Source organism: Bos indicus, chromosome 10, assembly GCF_029378745.1.
Source record: "Bos indicus isolate NIAB-ARS_2022 breed Sahiwal x Tharparkar chromosome 10, NIAB-ARS_B.indTharparkar_mat_pri_1.0, whole genome shotgun sequence".
In the NCBI taxonomy this organism is placed as follows: domain Eukaryota; kingdom Metazoa; phylum Chordata; class Mammalia; order Artiodactyla; family Bovidae; genus Bos; species Bos indicus.
In genome coordinates, this window is record NC_091769.1 from 91968962 (window position 1) to 91986973 (window position 18012).

The 18012-nt window shown below is 37.7% G+C and overlaps 1 protein-coding gene and 1 pseudogene across 11 annotated transcripts in view; one reads left to right on the forward strand and one right to left on the reverse strand.

Annotated features, from left to right (window-relative positions):
• CEP128 (centrosomal protein 128) overlaps positions 1-18012 on the reverse strand; it is a 483641-nt gene that overhangs the window by 400099 nt on the left and 65530 nt on the right. For all 11 annotated transcript variants that reach the window (XM_070797945.1, XM_070797947.1, XM_070797949.1 and 8 more), the window contains one exon: positions 3692-3808. In XM_070797945.1, coding sequence (XP_070654046.1) covers positions 3692-3808 — 117 coding nt within the window. The remainder of the gene's footprint in view (positions 1-3691; positions 3809-18012) is intronic.
• Positions 2274-2914, forward strand: LOC109565397 (securin-like; annotated as a pseudogene).

The following is an 18012-nucleotide window of genomic DNA, read 5'->3' on the forward strand; positions in this document are numbered from 1 at the left end:
TATGAAATTAAACATTTCTTATCAATAGTGATCCTCTATTGTACTGTCAGAGATGGAATTCCAAAGGACTGTTCAAGCTTTTAGTCAAAATGACAATTACAGTGCAAATACTCAGGCTCTGGTTTCTTAAGAATAGGGGTGGGAAGCAATCTTTCTCTCCCTCTTTCTTTGTAATTTTCTGCATTCTGTAAAGAGAGTAGAAAATAAGCACAGGAAATTTCTCTAATCTTCTCTCACAAAAAAGAACAATTGTCTCTTCAGTGCTGTTCTATGCTCACCAGATGCAATTTGCTTTGAGAACAAATATATAAAAATCAAGGTTGTTTTTTTTTTTTTTTTAAAAGGCTACCCATATCTGTATCTAATTATTCAACAAAGTATCCTCTTTAAAGTAATTACCAACTAACAAGGGTATGCGTCCTTTTGTGAAATGGAGGAAAAATGGATTTTTAGAAAACAAAAGCAGATTTTTCTATCAGCTTACATTATAATTTCAGGTTTGCAATTTTCATTCCTAATTTTCAATGGGCACGTTTCCTAAAACTTAAAAAAAAATTTAATCTGTCAATCTAAAAGGGCTAATGATCTTTAAGAACACACAAGTATATCTGAAGAACATCACTTTTAAAGAAAAACATTTTGTAAAAGAAAAAATAAAGCATTCCTTTTGTTTTTAAACCTTTTGGTTTCCTTGTTTCTAATTTTTTTTTATGCTTTATATATCTAAGAAACATTTAAAGGTAATCTCACAAGTTTCCTATAATAACAATCATAAAACATAACCAAGATGATAAAATGATAATTCATAAATCTACACTAATATTAACGAATGAATGAATGAGTGGAGAAAATGACAAAGCACCTCCTGACAGTAGGATTCCAACTGATAACTGTAATAGATATGACAGAATATTTTTTAAATCACTGTTTAGTATCACTTACAGCAGTAACTATTTCATGAAAGAATCAATAGATGCTAAAATTTGCAGGTGAAAATATGATGAAATATAGGCTATTTTCAAGTTTCAAAGAGTTTCCCCATAACACAAATAATTAAAAAGCATAATATAGTAACTTTACAGTAGAGAAACCTGGCAAGTAACACCTTAATCAATGTTTAGTTTTAATCAGTGATGGAACAAATCAACATTACATGGCTCCTGATCTGATAACCTAGGAAAAACACAACAACAGTTCTCTGGGTTTCCTGCCAGAAGTCCAAGATCTGAATCTAGTGATGAGGAAAAAAAAAATCAACAAACCTAAAACAAAAGACATTCTACAGAATAACTGGCTAGAAAAAAAAAGACTGAAAAACTATTCCAGATTAAAGGAGACTAAAGAGACAGGATGGTCAAATGCTTTATGTAATCCTGTATTGTACTCTGGACCAGACTTTTCTGGTCCAGACTTTAAGCGGCAAAATTTTAATAAAACCTATAGGTTCACAGTATTGATCCAATGTTAATCTCCTGTGATAACAGAAGAGAATGTACACACCCTATTATTTAGATTTAAAAGCATCTACATTATGTCAGCAACTAGCCTCAAAAAAATAGATATACATACACATGGAGATAAATATATAAAATAATAAAGCAAGTCTGGCAAATATGAGTATTAGGGGAATTGAGGCAAAGGATATACATTATTCCTTTGTTCTAATCACTCAATTTCTTTATAAGTCTGCAGTTTCAAAACAAAAATATTACCCTGGGCTTCCCTGGTAAGCCACTGGCTCAGTGGTAAAGAATCCACCAGCCAAAACAGAAGATCCCTGGGTCAGGAAGATCCCACATGCCATGGAGCAACTAAGCCCACACACCACAACTAGTGAGCCCGTGCTCCAGAGCCCGAGAACTGCAACTGCTGAGCCCATGAGCCACAACTACTGAAGGCCGTGCGCCCCAGAGCCTGTGCTCCCCAACAAGAGAAGCCACCTCAAGGAGACACCTGCACACTGCAGCGAAGAGTAGCCTCTGCTAGCCGCAACCAGAGAAAGCCCACATGCAGCAATGAAGGGCCAGCACAGCCATAAATAAAATCATTTACAAAAGAAAAATATTACCTAATGGATAAGTAACCTCCAGTTTGAATTTGACGACAGTCTAGTCCAGGGATCTGTAAACTTTTTCTATGCAGAGCCAGTCAGTCAATACGCATTTTAAGCTTTGTGAGCCATGCAGTCTTTTTCACAACATCTCAACTCTCCTGTTGTGTCACAAAAGTACTGAAAATGGGTTACTCCGAACGTGGGTGAACCGAGCATTGATCCAGAATGTCTACTCTGATCTATGTTGATAAGGAAAATGGAGAACCAGGCATCCGTGTGGCTCCTAAGGACGGGCTGAAGCTGGGGTCTGTGCCTTCAGTCAAAGCTTTGGATGGGAGATCTCAGGTTTCAACACCACGTGTTGGCAAAATGTTTGATGCTCCACCAGCTTTACCAAAAAACTGCAAGAAAGGCTTTGGGAACTGTCAACAGAGCTACAGAAAAATCAGTTAAGACGAATGGACCGCTCAAACAGAAACAGACAACTTTCTCTACCAAAAAGATTACTGAGAAGACTGTTAAAGCAAAAAGTTCGGTTCCTGCCTCAGATGACACCTATCCAGAAAAATTCTTTCCCTTCAATCCATTAGATTTTGAGAGTTTTGACCTGCCTGAGGAGCACCAGATCGCCCACCTCCCCTTGAGTGGAGTGCCTCTCATGATCCTTGATGAGGAGAGGGAGCTTGAGCAGCTGTTACACGTGGGCCCCCCTTCACCTCTGAAGATGCCTCCTCTGCTGTGGGAGTCTAATCTGTTGCAGTCTCCCTCAAGCATTCTGTCGACTCTGGATGTTGAATTGCCACCTGTTTGCTGTGACTTAGATATTTAAATTTCTTAGCACTTTATAGTTTGGCTATGTATTAATGGTTTGTATTAATAAAGCAATTCTTTGTTTAAAAAAAAAAAAAAAGTACTGACAATGAATGGGGGTGGCTATGTTTCAATAAAATTTCATTACAAAAATCAGCAGTGGGCTAGATCCAGTCCACAGGCCAGTGTGCTGATCCCTGGCCTAGTTCACACCAAAGAAAATGAATCTGAATAATTATGCCTTCAGTTCACATGTACGGAGCACAAGCTAGACAATCTGTTAACTGTTTTATCCACATCAACTTATTTCCTCCTGCACCAACATGATTAAATAAATGCTATGATTATTTCCATTTTCTACACAGGAAATGATGTGAAGACTTGACTCATTAGAAAAGACCCTGTTGCTGGGAAAGACTGAGGCAGGAGGAGAAGGGGACAACAGAGGATGAGATGGTTGGATGGCATCACCGACACGAAGGACATGAGTTTGAGCAAGCTCCCAGAGTTGGTGATGGACAGGGAGTCCTAGCGTGCTGCAGTCCATGGGGTCACAAAGAGCCAGACACTGAGCGACTGAACAACAGCAAAGGAAACGAGTCTAGAGAAGTTAAGGAACTTGCCCAAGGTCATACATCCAGAAAAGGGTAGGCTCTGGGTTTGAATCAGGAACGGTCATTTACATACAACGAACTGTAACAATATGCCGCACTTCTCACACGGACTGAACTGTCACATGCAACACCCAGGAACTAAAACCATTTTAACAATAGCTAAACAACCACCTAACCTCAGGATTTACATTACGAAAAGCCACTTTTCACAAACCTCCTGTAGCTGCTGAGAAATAACTCCCAGTTGATCCTGCCGTCTTTCCACCAGCTCTCTTTCTGTTCGCATCTCCTTCTCTATTTCCTGAAGCCGCCGCTCCACTCGATCTGAAACCTTAACATAAACAAAGAAAAAAGTGCCATTATAGAGCTGCTAGACAAAAAAAAAAAAAAGACTAAACTGAAGAGATAGCTTATGCCAGACACACTACTGCCTAAAGCATTTAAGACTGCAGCTTATTTGTAGAACTGTTTTTAATGACATTTATAAAGGAGGTCACAAAAATACTCACTAAAAGTTGCAACAGAAAACAATCATTAGTCTCCAATTAATCCAAACCTAGACCCCAGAAAAGACTGAAATGTTTCAAAATATAATGTGTGTCTAAAGATCAGAGTGAAAGGTAATAAACTAGAAAAGAGTGCCCTCTGGTGAGTTAGAAGACAATTACCAATTTTGCCTACAACTGTATTTATTACTTTATGAATGATAAATTGTTCTATTTAGTTATTTTTTCATTTTAATTATCTAAAACCATGACCTGCCTTGGAAGGTTTTGATGTTTATATGCAGCAAATAATTGAAAGGGCTTGTCAACCTTTGCTACTATGATGTGCTAAAAATAAACCAGCTGTAAAAGATCAAAAAATCAAGTCACATGGAAAAATGTTTAATTGGGACTCTCTAAAATAAACATGAAAGAATTTATTCTCTGATGTAAGATTTTTCCTTGCTAAAAGTTATTCACATTCAAACACACTTCATGTGTATTATTATACAGTCCCCTAAATAAAATATACACTACTTGACTATTTACATATATTTGGTATAGGAGAATACGATAAAAGACATTTGTATTCATTTAAGAGAAGCAATATATACAGCCCTGTCACAAGAAGTCTTTTGCCACAAATTCCATAGAGTCAATAAAGGTCTTGGTCACAAGGGATCTTACTGGGACAACAGAAATATTCCAAACTAGATTATTAAAACAAGACCTGGAGCTGACTGTGGCTCAGAATGTGCGCTCCTTACTGCAAATTCAGGCTTAAATAGAAGAAAGCAGGGGAAACCACTAGGTCATTCAGGTATGACCTAAATCAAACCCCTTATGATTAGACAGTGGAGGCAATGAATAGATTCAAGGGATTAGATCTGGTAGATGGAGTGCCTGAAGAACTATGGACAAAGGTTCATTGTATTGTACAGGAAGGAGGCAGTGACCAAAACCATCCCAAAGAAAAAGAAACACAAGAAGGCAAAGGGGTTATCTGAGGAGGCTTTACAAATAGCTGAGAAAAGAAGAGAAGTGAAAGGCAAAGGAGAAAGAGAAAGATATACCCAACTGAATGAAGAGTTCTAGAGACTAGAAAGGAAAGATAGGAAGGCCTTCTTCAATGAACAATGCAAAGAAGTAAAGGAAAATAACAGAATGGGAAAAAGTAGAAACCTCTTCAAGAAAATTGGAGATACCAAGGGAACATTTCATGAAAGGATGGACATGATAAAGGACAGAAACAGTAAGGACCTAAAAAAAGCAGAAGAGATTAAGAGGTGGCAAATACACAGAGAAGAACTATACAAAGAAGGTCTTAATGATCTGAATAACCACAATAGTAAATCTGGAAAACTCAGCAGTGGCCACAGGACTAGAAAAGGTCAGTTTTCATTCAAAGAAAGACAACGCCAAAGAATGTTCAAACTATCTCACAACTGCACTCATCTCACACACTAGCAAAGTAATGCTCAAAATTCTCTAAGCCAGGCTTCAACAGAACGTGAACCAAGAACTTCCAGATGTTCAAGCTGGATTTAGAAAAGGCAGAGGAACCAGAGAACAAACTGCCAACAACCACTGGCTCATTGAAAAAGCAAGACAACTGGAGCAAAACATCTGCTTCATTGACTATTCAAATGTCTTTGACTGTGGATCACAACAAACTGGAAAATTCAAGAGATGGGAATACCAGACCATTTTACCTGCCTTCTGAGAAACCTGTATGCTGGTTAAGAAGCAATAATTAGAACCAGACAAGGAACAACAGACTGATTAAAAATTGGGAAAAGAGAAAATCAAGGCTGTATACTATCACCCTACTTATTTAACTTACAGAGTACACCATGCAAAATGCTGGGTTGAATAAATCACAAGCTGGAATTAAGACTGGCAGGAGAAATATCAACAACCTCAGATATGCAGATGATACCATTCTAATGGCAGAAAGCAAAGAGGAACTAAAGAGCCTCTTGATGAAGTTGGAAGAAGAGAGTGAAAAAGCTGGTTTAAAATTCAGCATTCAAAAAACTAAGATCATGGCATCTGGCCCCATCACTTTATGGCAAATAGATGGGGAAACAGTGGACACAGTGACAGATTTTATTTTCTTAGGCTCCAAAATCACTGTGGATGGTGACTGCAGCCATGAAATTAAATGATACTTGCTCCTTGGAAGAAAAGCTATGACTAACCTGAACAGTGTATTAAAAAGCAGAGCCATCACTTTGCTGACAAAAGGTCTGTACAGTCAAAGCTGTGGCTTTTCCAGTAGTCATTTACGGATGGGCGAGTTGGACCATAGAGAAGGCTGAACACCAAAAAACTGATGCTTTTGAACTGTGGTGTTGGGGAACACTCTTGAGAGTCCCTTGGACTGCAAGGAGATCAAACCAGTCAATCCTAAAGGAAATCAACCCTCAAAAGTTGCTAAAAGGACTGATGCTGAAGCTGAAGCTCCAATACTTTGGCCACCTGATGCGAAGAGCTGCCTCAACGGAAAAGACCCTGATGCCAGCAAAGACTGAAGGCAAAGGGAGTGGCAGGGGATAGGATGGTTAGAGAGCATCAAGGACTCAATGGACATGAGTTTATACAAACTCTAGGAGGCAGTGAAGGACAGAGAAACCTGACGTGCTACAATCTACAGGGTCACAAAGAGTTGGACACAACTTAGCGGCTGAACAAACAGACACAAAACTAGATTATGGTGACAGGTGCATAACTCAGTACATTTACTAAAAATTGTTGAATTGCACACTTAAAGCAGATTAATTTTATGGTAAACTATGCCTCAAATAAGGTTATTTTTTGAAAAGACACTGGTAAACATAAGTTCAATTAGTCAATAAAGGTTAAGCAAAAATATTCCATCAAAAATTAGTAGTTAACATTTACTAAGACTGGTAAGTTTTGGGTTTCCAACTTTGAGTGCTCAAGAGCAATTAAGATATTTACTATGATATTGAGTACTTTACTAAAACCTCAAAACACCTTTAGCATCAGGCTTCTAATTTATTCTAGCAATCAACCCTAATATCCCAACAATTTACTACTGTATCTGAAATAAAGGCAGTGTTTGCTGTTACAGAAACAATATTAAAAATAAATTTAAAAAATAAAGCTAATTCATTCTATTTTTACAAAGTGGTAATACCTTCATTGCTCACTCAATATGAAAAGTAATACCAACACTTATTAAAAATAAATAATAGGGAATGATCTCAAACATATTAGGATGGCGATGATCGACAAAAACCAGAAAACAATGTCAGGGAGGCTGCAGGGAAACGGAAACCCTGATGCATCGCTGGTGGGGTACACAAGTGTGGGGCCACTATGGAAAACAGTCCAGTGGCTGCTTAAAAAAGAAGGAGCAGAGTTACCACGTGACTCAGCAACTGCATTTCTAGGCATACACCTACAAGAACCGAAATCCGCGTCTCAAAGAGATTATTTGTATACCCATGTTCATGGCAGCATTACCCACAACAGCCAAAAGGCAGAAGCAACTCAAGTCTCCACGTACAATGGTGGGTGCAGGGGCCTGGGGAAGGAGGAATAAGTAGCTGCTGTTTAACGGGTGCAGCTCCAGTTTTGTAAGATGAAGAGACTTCTGTATTTGGTTGGACAACAATGTGAAGGTACATAACACTAACAAACTGAACACTTAAAAATGGGTAAGAAGATAAATTTTATGTTATATATACTTCACAATTAAAAATAAATACAGAATGATAAAAAAAAAGTTTTTAATCTGTTAATATCATCTATCAGAAGAAAATAACATTAAGTATTTTGTTGTATATGCCCAAGAAATCTTTCTATGCATATGTGTATGACTAGTCAAACATATATCCATTTCATTTAAATTTTTAAACAAAAATTGGGATATTAGAGCTTTGTAAATTTTTTCAGTTTATATATATATATATATATATATATATACAGTGCATATATACATATATACATATTTTTTTCTTTTTGCAGTTCACATTTCATGGATAAATTTCCATGACAACAAATCTATATCCTGATTTTTAGCAAAGGTATAGTTTTTTGTCCACTGATTAAAATAATTCCCTGTTTATAATGGGATAACTGTAATTTATTTTTACTAGCATATGTTGTGACAGATACTCCTGTATAAGATTATTTTTGTAAACTCAAAATACAATCTTTAAGTATAATTATTAAGGCAAAAGGTATGAGTCAAAAAAATTTTTTTAAATATGGACTTGACAGAATTTTGAACTTTTACTCAAATTTTTAATTGTAAAAAGACTGAGATGAAGCAAGGTATTAACCATGAATCACAAAACAAACTAATGAGAAAACTGATCCCAATACAAGTCTCCTTTTTTCAGCAGCATTTGTAATTCTCAACTCCATTTTCACACACTCATTCATTCAGTAAGAATACAGACACTAATTTGTTCCAGCTTAATGCTAGGCAGAAGCTAGAGATACAGCAATACACGGATGTATCCACAGACCCTACCTTTCAATAACTTTTATCCCCTGGACACTGAATGAGTAATTAGAAATTTTCTAATTAAATTCAATGAGTTGAACAACTGATGTACTTCAGGAAAGCAGGCTGTGCCTATTATTAGCATCCTATCAAAATGTAAGCAATTCAAGTAACTAAATACCAAAATCAAAACCCAAGATTATTTAGCCATTATCTACCTTACCACCATAACTGGTACATGAAATGAGACTGAGTTACCATATTTGAAGGACTTTCCATTTAACTAATTGTTGTGTTAGGCTGTTTCTGACGGGGTTTCAACAGGCTCTGCTTCCTGTGTTCATACACTGGTAATAATCTCTTCCCCTTGAGTGCGGGCTGGCCCTAGTACTTCCTTCTAGTGAACAGAATATGATGAGAGTGATGATGTGTCATTTCGATGATTAGGGAACAATAAACTCTAACTTTCATCTTAATAGCATGTTTTCACTTCTCACTTGCTCGCTCTAGAGAGGCAAGCTGCCATGTTCTGAAATGCTTTGTGTAGAGACCACATGTCAAAGAAACAAGAGGTCTCTGACCAACAGTTCATGAGGCCTGAAACTTCAATCCAAGAACCTAAAAGGAACCGAATGAGCAAGGAAGAAGATCAATTCTAGTGAAGCCTTCAGGTGACCGTAGCCTGTGAAAGACCCAGAGCCACACCTGAATTCCTAATCCACATTAACTGTGAAATAATAAAGGTTTAAAGCCACTACGTTTTGGGAGATTTGTTATGCAGCCATAGATAGTTAACTAATGTAACTTTTTAATTGATTTTCAAATAAGTCCTCACCCAAGAAATAAACTAGAGAGTCTGATGAAGAAGAAAATATGTATGTTTATTCCACTTCATCCACAAAATTTCTATCCATTTCACATAATTTTCTTCTCCATTTCTAACTATTAAGACCTCCATTTCATCCATGGTAGAGGGATTTTTAAATAGACAGGTAGCTGGTCAGAATTGAGAAATTGCTAAACAGTACTGAGAAAAAAATAAAAACATACACAAACTAGCATGATTGAAAATGAATAAACACATAAACTATTTTATGAATTTCATTGACTGTGTGGATCACACCAAACTGTAGAAAATTCTTCAAGAGATTGGAATACCGGATCACCTTCAGTTCAGTTCCTCAGTCATGTCCTACTCTTTGTGACCCCATGAACTGCGGCACTCCAGGCCTCCCTGTCCATCACCAACTCCCAGAGTTCACTCAAACTCATGTCCATTGAGTCAGTGATGCCATCCAGCCATCTCATCCTGTCAGCCCCTTCTCTGCCTGCCCCCAATCCCTCCCAGCATCAGAGTCTTTGCCAATGAGTCAACTCTTCGCATGAGGTGGCCAAAGTATTGGAGTTTCAGCTTTAGCATCAGTCCTTCCAAAGAACTCCCAGGGTTGATCTCCTTTAGGATGGACTGGTTGGATCTCCTTGCAGTCCAAGGGACTCTCAAGAGTCTTCTTCAACACCACAGTTCAAAAGCATCAATTCTTCAGTGCTCAGCTTTCTTCACAGTCTAACTCTCACACCCATACATGACCACTGGAAAAACCATTGCCTTGACTAGACAGACCTTTGTTGGCAAAGTAATGTCTCTGCTTTTCAATATGCTATCTAGGTTGGTCATAAGTTTCCTTCCAAGGAGTAATCGGCTTTTAATTTCATGGCTGCAATCACCATCTGCTGTGATTTTGGAGCCCCAAAAAAATAAAGTCTGACACTGTTTCCACTGTTTCCCCATCTATTTCCCATGAAGTGATGGGACCAGATGCCATGATTTTAGTTTTCTGAATGTTGAGCTTTAAGCCAACTTTTTCCCTCTCCTCTTTCACTTTCATCAAGAGACTTTTTAGTTCCTCTTCACTTTCTGCCGTAAGGGTAGTGTCATCTGCATATCTGAGGTTACTGATATTTCTCCCGGCCAGATCACCTTACCTGCCTCCTATGAAACCTTCATGCAGGTCAAGAAGCAACAGTTAGAACCGGACATGGAACAACTGACTGGTTCCAAATCAGGAAAGGAGTACGTCAAGTCTGTATATTGTCACCCTGCTTATTTCACTTATATGCAGAGTACATCATGCAAAATGTCATGCTGGATGAAACACAAGCTGGAATCAAGACTGCCGGGAGAAATGTCAACAACCTCAGAAATGCAGATGACACCACCTGAATGGCAGAAAGTGAAGAGGAACTAAATGCTTCTTGATGAAGGTGAAAGAAGAAAGTGAAAAAGGCTGGCTTAAAACTCAGCATTCAAAAACCTAAAATCATGGCATCTCGTCCATCACTTTATGGCAAATAGATGGGGGAACAATGGAAACAGTGACAGACTATTTTCTTGGGCTCCAAAATCACTGCAGATGGCGACTGCAGCCATGAAATTAAAAGACACACGCTCCTTGGAAGAAAAGCTATGACAAACTTAGCACATTAAAAAGCAGAGACATCACTTTGCCAACAAAATCTGTATAGTCAAAGCTATGGTTTTTCCTGTTTTCATGTACAGATATGAGAGCTGGACCATAAAGAAGGCTGCGTGCCAAAGAATTGATGTTTTTGAACTGTGGTGTTGGAGAAGACTCTTGGAAGCCCTTTGGACTGCAAGGAGATCAAACCAGTCAATCCTAAAAGAAAGTAGTCCTGAATATTCATTAGAAGGACTGATGCTAAAGCTGAAACTCCAATACTTTGGCCACCTGATGGAATGAGCAGAGTCATTAGAAAAGACCCTGATGCTGGGAAAGATTGAAGGCAAGAGGGGAGTGGGATGACAAGAGGATGGGATGGCTGGATGGCATCACTGACTCAATGGATATGAGTTTGAGCAATCTTTAGGAGATGCTGAAGGACAGGGAAGCCCGGCATGCTGCAGTCCACAGGGTCGCAAATAGTTGGACATGACTGAGTGACTGAACAACAACAAATATAATCATCCTATAGGGCTACCAAAGTATCTAGATCTAATCATCCAGAGAGATTAATATGCTCAAAATATTTTCCTTTTTCTACTGTTAATATTTGTATTGAGTCACTCAACTCCAACTAAGTCAGCAATAATCAAGGACCTAAAACATACATTTGGATAGCTCCAGTTTTCTCTTTGTCTATTCTTTCTCTTCTCTTTCTATGTTATATTCTGTATCAGTTAGGGTACAGTCTAGGCTCTTCCAAAAGGATCAAATACACATCAGATAAGATAAGGGTTTCTTTCTCTCTCATCTTACTGCCCACAAGAAAGTAAGATAAGCTGGCAGGCCACTCTCTTCCCTAAGGTCATTCAGAGATCCAGGTTCCTTCCATCTGTTGTTCCATCACCCCCAGACTGTTATCCTCACCTGCATGGTTTAAGCTGGGTCCGTGCTACAACCCCACTTCAACCCACATACAGACAGAGGAAGTTTCAGTCAAGTGGCTTTGTTTTCAAGGAGACAACCCGAAAGGTGCATGTACCACTTTTACTCACACCACTCCAGTACTCTTGCCTGGAAAATCCCATGGACAGAGGAGCCTGGAAGGCTGCAGTCCATGGGGTCGCTGAGGGTCAGGCACGACTGAGCGACTTCACTTTCACTTTTCACCTTCATGCATTGGAGAAGGAAATGGCAACCCACTCCAGTGTTCTTGCCTGGAGAATCCCCAGGACGGGGGAGCCTGATGGGCTGCTGTCTGTGGGGTCGCACAGAGTCAGACACGACTGAAGTGACTCAGCAGCAGCAGCAGCAGCAATCAGTCACATGGTCACAACTTAGACACGTAGGAAATCTAAGATATGTCATCTGTACCTGAGTCATCACGGGCCTGGATAAAACTGCTGGGGGTGGGGAACAGGCTCATAAGAGGAGGAAGATAGGGATCTGATGGTAAAGGAAAGAAGGAACTCAATACAACGGGCCAATTAGAAAAACCTATCTTCATGCATATTGCAGTTTTAAGGTAAGACACATTTCATCCTTTTTGGAAAAGAGTACGATAAATGTTAATTCTCAGATGAAAGTATTAGAAGAGGACATTTAAAATACTAATTATAAAGTTGAGCAATATGCAACAAATTACAAACGCACATAAACTTTAATCTTACAAATCCACTCTTAGAAATTTATTCTACCAATTTACTTCCCCATGTGAAAAACGGTGCATGATCAAGATCAATAACTGCAGTGCTGTGGATAAAAGCAAAAGATTTAAACCACCTAAATGTCCATCAATATAAGACTGGTTAAATAAATTATGGGACATTCAATGGAATGCTTTAAATATTAAAAGAAAGGAATTAGGAAGCTCATGAAATATTAATATGGAACAATATCAAAAATATATTAAGTGAAAAAGGCAATATACAAAAGTGTTTTTACTATGCTAATTGCTAACAATAACAACAAAGGGAGAGTAAGAGCGGCCACTCTAGAGGTGGTGGCTATCAACAGAAGACTTGAGTGACAAAAGGGAGCCAGCCATGCAAAAAAATGGGAAAACAGAAGCCAATACAAAGACCAAAATGTAGGAATGAGTTTAGCAAAACCAAGGAACCTAGAGAAAGCCAGATAATGTAGGCAGTATAGCCTATGGTAAATAATTTGAAACAGAATAATCTCAGGGAGGGTTTTAAAAACCATTAGAGAAATTCACTGTGATGACTACTTTTAAAAATCACTTGGGAGAATTCCCTGGCAGTCCAGCGGTCAGGACATTGTGCTCTCACTACTGTGGGCCCAGGTTCAATCCCCGCTTGGGGAACTAAAATCTCACAAGCTTCTCGACATGGCCAAAAAATAAAATAAAAATCACCTGGGAACTGTCAGCACAGATATGGACAACTGTAAGAGGCAAGAGACCAAGTTCAATGCATTCCACTGCAGTAAACTCAATAAAAGTGACCGAACAGAAGTATTAGATGATATAGACATTAAGCAAGACTGGAATTAGGAATTAAGCAAGACTGCAAGAAATAAAAAGGACAAAATTTGATAATGGACTGGAAGTGTGGTATGAAAAACAAGATCTGGAGTGAAACCTAGGTGACTGCTGGGTAGACTGTTACACACTTTCCTGAGACTGAGAAGACCAAAGGAACAGCAAATATAAACAGTTCTAAACAGAATGGCACAGGCTTTGTACCTAATGACACAGCACATATTTATAACTTTTGAAAGATAATTCCCAATAATAAGATTATAAGGACTTCACACATTATTGCCACCCCACATTTATTTTCTATTTCTGAGACCTAAGGGAAAAGCCTAATACTGAAAAATTCTTTTTTACCAGAGTCCATATTAATCAGTCAAATTCACTGCCAAGATATCAAAATGTCCTGAATCTTTAAATTTAGTTGTAAAAAAAGCAGAATAACAATGAACGTTAGGACAGCTTTTAAAGTCAGCATTTTAATGAAGAGAGATGAAACAAAAGCAAAAGCATTCTGTTCACAGGATTGTATTCTGGCGTTTCAATGTGTTGATTCCTCAGATCTTTAATATCTGCTGGCTTAAAATCCACTTCAGTAAGTATTAGTTATACACGCTGCCATTGTAATCTCTGCAATAACTATTTTATTCTAAATGCAGTATTGGGGGAGTTCTTTGATTAATAATCAACTCATAAGCTGCTGGATCCATGTTTACATTTCGAATTTAGTGGCCTTCCTACAGAAATCAAAATAAAAATGTTTTTAAATAATCAAACTTAATATGCACTCCTATCACACTCAGCCAGATAAAGCCCAGATAACTAATGGACTAAAATTTCTCCTATGGTATGATGCACACAAAATATTGTTTATTATCACGATTAAGTGTTGACAGAAAATATTTCCCAAAACATCATGCTAAAATAATATTCCCCTTCCAATGGGCAGTTTGAAAACAAACAAACAAAAATTTATGACACCCAAAGGATTAACAAATTAGATCTTGGCATGTGCGATAGGAACTAATACTTTCTGCCTCTCAAAGAAAAATGTGTTCTATAAACTTTCAAGATATATTTCAGTTACTGAGAAAAATGCATGATAAACAACTGTAGCCTCAGAATAATGCACAACAAATGTGATTAAAAGCAGTTACCAAAAGAAATTGAAATTGGTAGAGGACAGGAACAGTCAGTCATTTTTCTTTATGTACTTGTACAATATTTAAAAGGTTTCCACAGTGAATGTGCATCATTTTGGTAATCTTATTTTAAACTTAAATCTGGAGGTGGGGACACAGTTGCAGCCTCTGAGAAGTTTAATGCTCAGACAACAAAACTGCATCTTCCCTGAGACAGACTATCATTAACTCACAATACAACACAATGTGTCAGACTGTTACAAAATGTAATCACTGACTTCAACTGGAATGAGTAACAAAATCTACACTAAGCCTTGCACAAACTGAAAGTAAACCTCATGTGGCCTTCAGAAGACCTTCTAAAATTCAACAATATTATTTTTTAAGCTTTGCATTAGACAACTGTTTCTTAATGAGAACTACATACAACCAAGTGAAGTTTGACAGGATCTGCACAGTTATGAGACAAATCTGCTTTGAAAGCAAATTACAGAAAGCACAAAACAAGCTGTAACATCACAACTTGATGGGAGGAAATGGTAGATAAACAATTCAACAAAGTGCACAATTAGGTATGTACAATTTCCTAGGTTTTGACAACATAATGGGCCCACTGGGTAGTTCAGCAAATAGTCAAGTTGTATAAACCAATCACACCAATGAGCTAAGCACTAGTGAGGTGTGACATCTAGCTGCCCAGTTATAGCTTTTATCTAACACTGAGTAATTCTTAATACATGGTAATAATGAGAGAACTCAAGACATTCTTTGAATTCAGCTGTTAACTTCAAACTCGGTGCTTATAGTTTAGATCCACAGTAACATTCTACACTATATAGATACTACTTGATAATTTTATTTGCTGTATGAAAGGAATATAAACACAGTAACTTGGTTCATCATGGCTTCTTTTATAAAATGGCGAAAGGTGAAACTTAGCAAATGTAATATGCATCATGCAAATTAGCATTTCAAACTCCAAACTATCCCACCTGTCTAACAACGTCAAAAACCAGCATGGCAACTAGGTATGTCCATGGCTTACTCAGATCTACAAGGATCCCAGAACAATAAGAATATTTGAGTTTGCATCAAAGTCCTTGTAAAAAGCATGCTCACAAGTTATACACCTATGTAGCAAGTAAAGGAAGACTCAGCTGAAAAACTTGGTAAAATCATGTACAATAAAAACAGCAAACATAGTAATGGAACTTGATAGAAATAAAAAGATTCCGGGAGTTTCACTTCTAAAAATGACAGACTAGACGTGTGTGTTAGTTGTCCAGTCATGTCCGACTCTTTGCGACCCCATGGACTATAGCCCACCAGACTCCTCTTCCATGGGATTTCCCAGGCAAGAGTACTGGAGTGGGTTGCCCTCCCCTTCTCCAGGGAATGTTCCCGACTCAGGGATTCAACTTGCGTGTCCTACATTGAAGGCAGTTTCTTTACCACCTGAGCCACCAGGGAAGCCTGATAGACTAATTCAGACCAATCCTCCCACTGAAAATAACTTAAATAGCAAAAAATAATACTTTAATATCTGTTTTAAGGCACTAGAAAGCTTAAAAGATAAAGTCAGATGAGACCGAGATGCAAGATAAAGAAACCCAAAGACATCAGTCTATCTTCTCTCTCTTAAATATCAGCCCATTTCTGAAAATGAAGAAAAACAAGTTGATAATCCTTTCAAGGAAGGGTTAAATTTCCCCCATCCCCACATCCCAGAACTTTGGACTGGAATCCTAAAGGACTATATACCAGCAGTAAGGATGAATCAAAAATAGCTGAAACCTAGCGCTGAAGTGTAACACTGAAATATCTCAAAGATAAATGATAAGGTAATTCATGATTGCTATGGTCCCTAGTCTAATCTAACAAAAAGGAAACATGTCCTTTCATACATAATAATTATCAAACTACCTGTGCAAGATTTCTCTGAAGAGATGAATATTTCTGTCATCACAAATAACCAATCAAAACCAAAAAGAAGGCAAAAACAACGTGATTAAAATCCAAGGAAAACAAGAGGTAATAGAAACAGACCTATAAAAGGTCCAAATAAGGGAGTTATGAGACAAAAGTATATAGTTTTAGGATTCTGGCAAAAAAAAAAAAAAACTACAAAGTAAAGAGAAAACAAATAAAAATTCTAGAAATGAAATGTTCTGTAATGACTAAAAATAAAAATCAATAGGTGACTCTGACAGATTTGATTTAACCAAAGAAAGGAACTAAATGAAAGATCAGCAGAAAACATTCAAAATAAAGAAATGAGAAATAAATTTCTAAAATTATAGAAAATGAACCTAAGAGACAAAAAGGATAGACTGAAAAACTCTAACATTACATGAAATGTGAGGTCTAAAAAGAAGAGACAGCGAGTAAGGCAAAAATAACTTTTAAAAAGATAAGTGAAGTTGCTCAGTCGTGTCTGACTCTTTGCGACCTCATGGACTATAGCCTACCAAGTGCCTCTGCCCATGAGATTTTCCAGCCAAGAATACCAGAGGGGGTTGCCATTTCCTTCTCCAGGTGACCTTCCCGACCCAGGGATTGAATCCAGGTCTCCCACGTTGTAGACAGACGCATGATTGTCTGAGCCGCCAGGGAAGCCACACAACTATAAACATCAAACAACAAATCGATAGAACATGACTAGTAAAATTGTAGAAAACCAAAAACACGAAAAATTCAAAAGCAATTAAAGAAAAAACATGTATTATCCTCCAAAAAAAGCACCACTAAGACAAACGGCTGACTTCTCAACAGAAACAAAACTCAAAAAATGATAAAACGTTATCTGCAAAGTACAGAATGGAGAAACAACCGCCTATTTACAATTTTATATCTAGTGAAAATTCCTTTCAACAAAGAAAGTGAACTAAAGACACTTTCAGACAAATATAGACAGGACCTGTCTCCAAATGACGCACTCTAATAAAATTCTAAATGGAATTCTGTTTGGTATATGCAGATTCACTCTAAAGGAAATTTTAAAGTATGCTCCTAAGGCACATGTGGAATCTCAGAGATGCAGAAAGGAATAAAGAACACAAAAAGAAATGTAAATCAAAGAAGAATAAATATAAGGGTAAATCTAAAAGAACAATCTATATAAAATAATAATTAAAAGACACTTACTCCTTGAAAGGAAAGTTATGACCAACCTAGATAGCATATTAAAAAGCAGAGACGTTACTTTGCCAACAAAGGTCCGTCTAGTCAAACCTATGGTTTTTCCAGTAGTCATGTATGGACGTGAGTGTTGGACTACAAAGAAAGCTGACCACCAAAGAATTGATGCTTTTTAACTGTGGTTTGGAGAAGACTCTTGAGAGTTCCGTGGACTGCAAAGAGATCCAACCAGTCCATCCTAAAGGAAATCAGTCCTGAATATTCACTGGAAGAACTGATGCTGAAGCTGAAACTCCAATACTCTGGCCACCAGATGCAAAGAACTGACTCACCC